Genomic DNA, 7,451 nt, shown 5'->3' with positions numbered 1-7,451 from the left:
TATATATATATATATATATATATATATAGTTTTTGACCTATGATTTTCCTTTAGTGTTTCAAACTTCTTCATTCAACTGTTTTTAGCAAAAAATTCAAGTATTTATCAATTTAAAAAAATTACATCTTTAAAAATATTGTTATAACAACAACCTAGACCAATTACGATTGAATAATCATGACAAATTATAAAATTTTTATTACAAAAATTCTATGAGCAGATAAAATATGAAATAAAAATTCTTAGTAAATATAAAATATGAGTAAATGTTTATTAAGAGTACTTGTGTTCATTATTTTTGATAATATTCTATTATTTTTCAAGGATTTATATGAAAAAAATCGTCACGGGTCATAGATTGTTCGCTATTACATTTCTTTCTGACATTTTTTTTCATTGTTTTTAAAAATATAACATGAACCTATAACAATCCTTTTCCACATTTTGCCAATTGCTAGAGATAATTGAACCTTCAAACTGTCGCTCTTGATATTCGTGAGTGGTAATTGAATTTACTCATTCCGGTGTGTTCTGTTTTTGACCACAGCACTTACAACTATGGGAATAAGGTTTATCGTAGTTTTTCATTGATGTTCTTACTTATGTTACTCGCCAATACCAGCAAACCTGCTTAAAATCACGCGAACTTTTAAGGCAGATAGTTCGTTTCTCTTTTTTCTGGGCCTCCATCTATAGCCAATAATACGACTTTTGCCACACACACGTCATAGCCCGTTTTACAAGGCGTATCCAATCATATTCCATTCATTCATCCACATATCGTAATTTCGACCTAAACCAGAGAACGATGAATTTCCAATTCAGTACTCCCAGAGGTATTGGTTTGTTACGAGAACTTGGAGGTCTTTGAGACACTGACAGATTTAACGTGCACCAGTCACCCTTTAATGAACGGATATTCTTCTGCCTGCGAAATTCGAACTTTTGTTCTCACGAGCACGAACTCAACGTCCTACTAAACAAGCTATCCCGGCGTTTTCCATTCAGCTGTCATTAAGCAAAAATCGAAGGAAAAATTTAACTTATTTCCACAAAAACTACGAATTGATGTGCATGTCTGCATGCTCTCCAGTATTGAATACTGCGTTTAGTCATTAGTCAGCCACCTCCTCTTATCATACACATCCACTAATCAACTAGGTTTTTCGACGTTTTTATTTTCAAATTATATTTTTATAGAACTTTATTTAATGTACATACCTCCACATTAAATAAACTTACCATATAAAACTACCAAAACGTTATGCTTGGAAAATAGTTTTTATTACCATTACAATTTCTCTGCAGGAGAACCGCACAATCATTGAAAAAAGTTACTTGTTATTTATTTATATGCTGAAACTCAGAGTAATCTATATATGTTCTTCGGAGTTGTCACTGTATCTAAAATGTTAAAATTTTATTATGCTCCTTAATGCAATTTTGTAAAGAAAACCTAAATATCGTTTGCCATTTTTGAACATAATAGCGAAAATTATTTAGTTTATATATATATATATATATATGTGTGTGTGTGTGTGTGTGTGTGTGTGTGTGTGCGTGTGTGCGTGCGTGCGTGCGTGCGTGTGTGGTGCTCCTCCTCTATTTTCCTCGTAAACTCTTTAGCCGTCGCTTTCATTCATGAATCATTATTTTGTTGATTCCAATTTTCGCAGTCATATTTTAATATTTTTAATATCCTTTATATAAGGACGACAACATAATGCATTTTCTATGCTTTTATTGAGATTAAGAATAAGGAATCTATTTACAATTTATATACAATTGGAGCAAAGCTCCGAGACACATCTTTATCCTTCCATTTCTAAAATATAAGTGTACACTTTTTTAACTGTTNTATATATATAACCTAAATAGTTTTCGCTATTTTTCAAACATTGTAGGATAAATTGCAATTTGAAATATAATTAGGATGGTATAATATGCAAAACACTTTCTGTCAGTAATTTTTTTTTATATTTATTTTTACGAACCCTTATGCAGGTTTGTATACTCATTATAAAGTGCACCCTTGTCAAGTTGGTGAACAGATTGTACAAATTAGTGAAGAATATTACACAGAGGCATCCAGAGTTGTATCGGATTGCAAACTAGCATCCTTACGCTTTCAGCTTTTGGCGAAACAGCTCGGTCTGCTGGGAGGTCCCCAAAATTTTACTAATTACTATATTTAATTTTACTAATTACTTATATATTCACAATTTTTCAGGAGTTGCAACAGGGAGTTTACTGGGAGGTATTGGTATCCGGTATTTTGGAGCAAGTACAACATTTTTGTCAGCTGGAATTCTGTCTATTCTATGTAGTTTAGTTAGTCTTATTGTAAATAATTTAAAAACTGTAAATCAATAAAAACAATTTAAAAATTTTCTATTTTCTTAGATCACCAAAGTGCAAAAGCTTAGCAACATTCATAAAATTCACTTACATAAATTATTTTAAATATATACAGCAGCGCTGTACTTGTAGTAACAAATTTCCTCAATGGACGAACGTTAAAGTTTCCCATATTTTATAATTTTTTTAAAAATATTAAAATATTAAATTGACGTCTTTATTTTGAAAGGAAAAGAGTGATTCAGGGTGCTGATCCTTGGCAGCTATTAATTACTGTAAGAAGATCACCATCATACAGCCAAACATGATCTTGAAAATTTTTGAATAATTAAAAATGAAAAGAGCCTGATTTTAGTAAAACTCTTTCTTGCAGACAGATTCAAGTAGAAAGTAAAAACTAAGAGGTTGTCGCTTGTTTAAGGAGATTCCACAGTTTGATCCAAGATATGATTTCATATATAAGTGAGGAAGAAAGAAAACCAGAAAATATAGATATTTAAGAACGTGCAGACTTCTTGTTGCGACGTCGTCGGTCCACATTTACTGTCTTACTAATAGAGGAATGGAAGAGAGGAAATTTGAGAACTTGTCAAATTTTCATTTTATTTCAGTTTTCTGTAATTTATAAATTCTAACAGGTTGTGAGCTTAAAATAAATTTAAGAAAATTAATATCACAACATGAATAAAGTGTAGGGTTTGCCATGTTTTGAGTGTTATCCCTTATTTGGCTATATTTGAGTGAAATATCGCCGTTACAACAAATGAATTCGGAATACTCCGGAAGCATCCGGAGTATTCCGAATTCATTTGTTGTTTGCTTCGCTGAAATTTAAATTGAAAGAAAGTGTTACATTGTAAACACTACAAGTATAATAATGATGACATATGTCGAGTTAACTGTTCCTAAAATATTATTTTATTTATTATTTTATTAAAACTTTATTATTTAATATAACAATGTAATGGCTTTTATTTCAACTGTTCTGTTCTGTTGATTTTACTATTATAATTATTACTTATTTAAAAAAATTATATTGATAATTTTTTTTTTCTCATAGAGAATTTTATGATAAAACGCACATTTAGTAATTCCCACAAAACACAAATTTTTGTTTAAAAATAAATAAATAACACATTAAGCTTATAAAGTACTTAATTTCTTAATCCTTATTTGAAATTCTTATTGTAAAACGTTAAAAATTCTCAAAACAAGACTGCACGAGATTATTTCTGCCGTGAGATTGAATTTTCAACATAAGTACTTCAAGAAAGATTTCGTGAAAAACGACTTAGCAGCTATTTGTCTTGCTGCTTCAATACTATCGACTCAAAATATTTCAAATTTGTTATACACTTATCGTGATATTACATTAATAGTATTGTGAGAAAAAAAATTCTAATCTATTATACAGTTTTAAACAAATTAGGAGTTACAATGATTTTCTTCAACCGATTATACTTCGACGCTGCTTAATATAAATTAAAAATTAACGTAACTCTCGCATATGTTTCACCTTTTTATGAGTTACGCGTGAGCTGCAGGTTTTTGTAAGGACGTGATAATATTTTTTCCATTATTTATTTATATCCATAATTTTTCATTATTTGCATTACTTTTTTTGATTATATTTTTAAGATTTTTATCCTCAATGTTTCAAAAATAAATAAATAAAAAGATAAATAAATAAAAATTTCATTCAATTATGCTTATAATATTGCATATATTTACATAAAGTTACTTGATCAGTCATCAATTAAATCTGTAGATGTTTCTGATGCTTTTAAATTGTTCCAAATAATAACTGTGTATTTATGAACTTCCAAGATTTCTTATATGATTTCTTTTTTTCCCCTCATCTGTGTGAGGAGTGACTCGTGCAGGAAGTTTTACTAAAGATTTCATCTTTGCTACAGACTATTTTTAAGAACTCAACACCTGTCCAGTTGTCATCTTTGAAAGAATTCTTCGAAAATTTGTATCCCTCTTTGGAATATCATCTTCACTATGTTATTCAAAATGAAGCTAAAGTAAAAAATCGATTAAAATTTATCTCATTTACAGGTTATTATTAATAATTGCAATAATTACATATGAAATTTGACTAGTGTAATAATTTTTTAATGTATTTGGCTAGAGTTTCTAATACTCATGTTAATTTCCTGTGCAACCGGCTAGACAATGTCAGTTTCTTGTCTACTTTAGATGCGGACGTCCGCACTGCTCATAAGTTATATGAATACTTGTGTGCTTTAATTATTTCCTCTTATTTTTACTTGTTTGTTTTTTAAAGCACTTAACATAAAGAAACGCATTAGTGTAGGATATACTGTGACAAAGTATACCGGACAGTGGCCCTTAACTTAAAAAAAGAAGGAAAAAAACATTAGTGCTGGGATATAACGGGCAGTGGCACTTAACCTTACAAAACATCAGTGTAGGTTAACCGTACAATGACAACTTCGACTGATCTGATTGTTAATAATAACCATTTTCTACACGCTAATATTTTTATTTATCTTTTTTAATGACATTAAAATTTGTGAACTGAAAATTTCAAAAATTATCCATTATCAATAGACATGATAATAAGATTGAATTTTTAATTTAAACTTAGGTGAAAATACGCATTTCATGTAGTCCTTTTTTTAACTCTACAAAGCAGGTTTATAATCATCGCACATAGGCATATAAAAATTACGTTTGAGTTGAAGTTTTACTAAATTATGCCTAATTAATTTCACTTACCAAACTTCAATGAGAATTGTTAATAATAACCACTTAGTGTGATTAATGTGCATAGCCGCAAGACATTTGCTAAAATACTTGTTTATTATTAATAGCAGCCGGTTATTATTAATAAACATGTTCGTAACATTTATATTTAAAAAATCGTACGTTTTTCGCCGGAACACATACTCGAAAACGATGCTCTGTAATCTTTATAAAGTTTTCGCAAAATTCTCAGAGAGTATTAAATTATTTGATACACGATACATTTGAAAAAAATTATATTTCTGAGTAAAACATAAATTTTTTAAATCAGTATGTGCTCAATTAGTGGAAGATGCTATTATTTATTTATTTTAAAATTATTTTTTTCTTTTATTGAAAAATCACTGCGCGCATATATAGTAAAACAAAATGCTGTGAGAACGATCCCTATGAAAGCAAAATACTTTTAGTAATTATTGAAGGACCATATCAGCTAAAAAAAAACCGCAAATGTCAGCAAGAATCTGATTGATGAGTTTTTCGTGAGTAAATACGTTAATGAAAAAAGAAAAATCCCAACAGAAAAGAAGTTGTGCTAGATAAACTGAATTTGGTTAGGCTAGTTCTTGTTGTAGATGGTTGACTGAAACGATAACAAACTCCCCCAAACCGGAAGACGTTTAGAAAAGTTCGAGTGTATCCCTCCGCTTATGTTATGCTTACGAGGAGTTGTGTGAACAATTGTTATAGCTTAAGCGAGGCGATGTAAGAACAAGCTTAAGCTTAAATATTCCAGGAAGTTTTATTATTGTGATTTTTGTTCAAATTTGCGCAAAATTTCACCATTCATAAAGGTTTTCTGCAATTTATAAATTCTAACAGATCGTGAGCTTAAGACAAATTTAAGAAAATTAATATAAATAAAGTGTAAGATTTGCTACATTTTGGGTGTTATCCTTTATTTGGCTAGAATTGGGAAAAATATTGCCAGATATTATTCTGAGCAGCACCATAGCATGCTTGTGGGGTCTTTTGAATTCATTTGTTATTTGTTTCGTTGAAAATTAAATAGAAACAACGCGTAATATTGCGAATACTACAAGTATAATATTATTGAATGGCGTGTTTTACCAAGCTTAGGGATAAAAATCAATCGGAAGTAGTAACCCTGAAATCTTACTGCGAATTTTAATGCTTAGTGCTATCTGTGATTAACCTTACTCGACCAACCATCACTTCAAATTTCGCTCTTGTCACATAAGTTTGGCGCTAGTAACGCCACTGTGAACAAGCAAATCAGGGTTGCTTTAAATATGTGTTCTACAGTTTGTGAGCGTTATTTTCCGTTAGATTTCAGCATAGTGAGTTGCTGTTAGTCAAGAAAGCCCTTAAAAATCCGAAGAAACTATTATCAACATCTCACTGACTTTGAACGTGGTCGTGTAATAGGACTACGAGAAGGTGTATTTTTCCCCAAGATATTGCAGAAAGGCTGGGGAGAAAGCTATCCACTGTGAATGATTTTATTTAATTTTATATTTTATTACTGTCGTTGAACCGCCGACCCAATTTAGGGTTGACGACTGTAAAACGCCGTAGCCTTGTAATTTTGAACCCACTCCAGAAGACAAGGGAGCTCCTGGATCAAGTATTGGGGGAAATTTGCCTTCTTGGAGGACTTTTTGATGGAATTAACCCTCATTTGCGTTACTTAGAGAGGAAAGCCACGAAGACCTCCCACGGTTAGACTGACAGCAAGGGCAGTCTAACCCATGATCCATCTACCACTGAGGATATTTTACGTCAGCACTGTGGTCAGCAGTGGTCAAACGAAGCTACTGCATCAAGATGACTGAGTTCTGAACAGCCACGCGGCATTAGTGAGAGGGAAAACCACCGTGTAGAGCGTATGGCTTTGGCTCTCCGTATTGCATCTGCATCAGAATTTCAAGCTGCAGCTGGCACTGCAGTGACACAACAAACTGTTACAAATCGGCTACTTTGAAGTACAGCTCCGCGAGCGAGAGGTCCTCCCTTATGAAAAAATCGAGGTATTAATGAGGTATAAACAAGGTATATTTTAAAGGTATAAAGGAGGTTGTTATTTAAAGACGTCGTTGAGGTTGAAAAGGGTGCAAATGAATACCTCAAAACCAACCTCAAATATACCTTAATATATACCTCCAGAGGTATATATGTTTCAACTTGAGGTGTTTAATTTTACATCTTGGGAGAGGTAGATATTTACTACTTTAAAGTGTTTCATTTTCAACCTTAGGTTATTACTTATCAGCCTGAAGTATATTTTTTTACACTTGTGGAAGTATTTATTCAACAACCTAAGGTGTGTCATTTTACACTTCAGGTTATTATAAATC

The 7,451-nt window shown here is 31.3% G+C and overlaps 1 protein-coding gene across 4 annotated transcripts in view; it reads left to right on the top strand.

Annotated features, from left to right (window-relative positions):
- The window catches only part of LOC107436979 (major facilitator superfamily domain-containing protein 6-B), a 19,098-nt gene extending 16,033 nt beyond the window's left edge, over nucleotides 1-3,065 (top strand). For 3 of the 4 annotated variants that reach the window (XM_016048828.3, XM_016048826.3, XM_043042145.2), the window contains exon 4: nucleotides 2,231-2,390. In XM_016048828.3, coding sequence (XP_015904314.2) covers nucleotides 2,231-2,373 — 143 coding nt within the window. In that variant the 3' untranslated portion in view covers nucleotides 2,374-2,390. Of the gene's footprint in view, nucleotides 1-2,230; nucleotides 2,391-2,731 lie in introns of those variants that run through there. The other variant, XM_016048827.4, reaches the window with a different exon arrangement.
- Nucleotides 3,066-7,451: the final 4,386 nt, after the last annotated feature.

The sequence above is a fragment of the Parasteatoda tepidariorum genome, chromosome X1 (genome assembly GCF_043381705.1).
Source record: "Parasteatoda tepidariorum isolate YZ-2023 chromosome X1, CAS_Ptep_4.0, whole genome shotgun sequence".
Lineage (NCBI taxonomy): Eukaryota > Metazoa > Arthropoda > Arachnida > Araneae > Theridiidae > Parasteatoda > Parasteatoda tepidariorum.
This window is presented reverse-complemented; position numbering and strand designations above follow the sequence as displayed.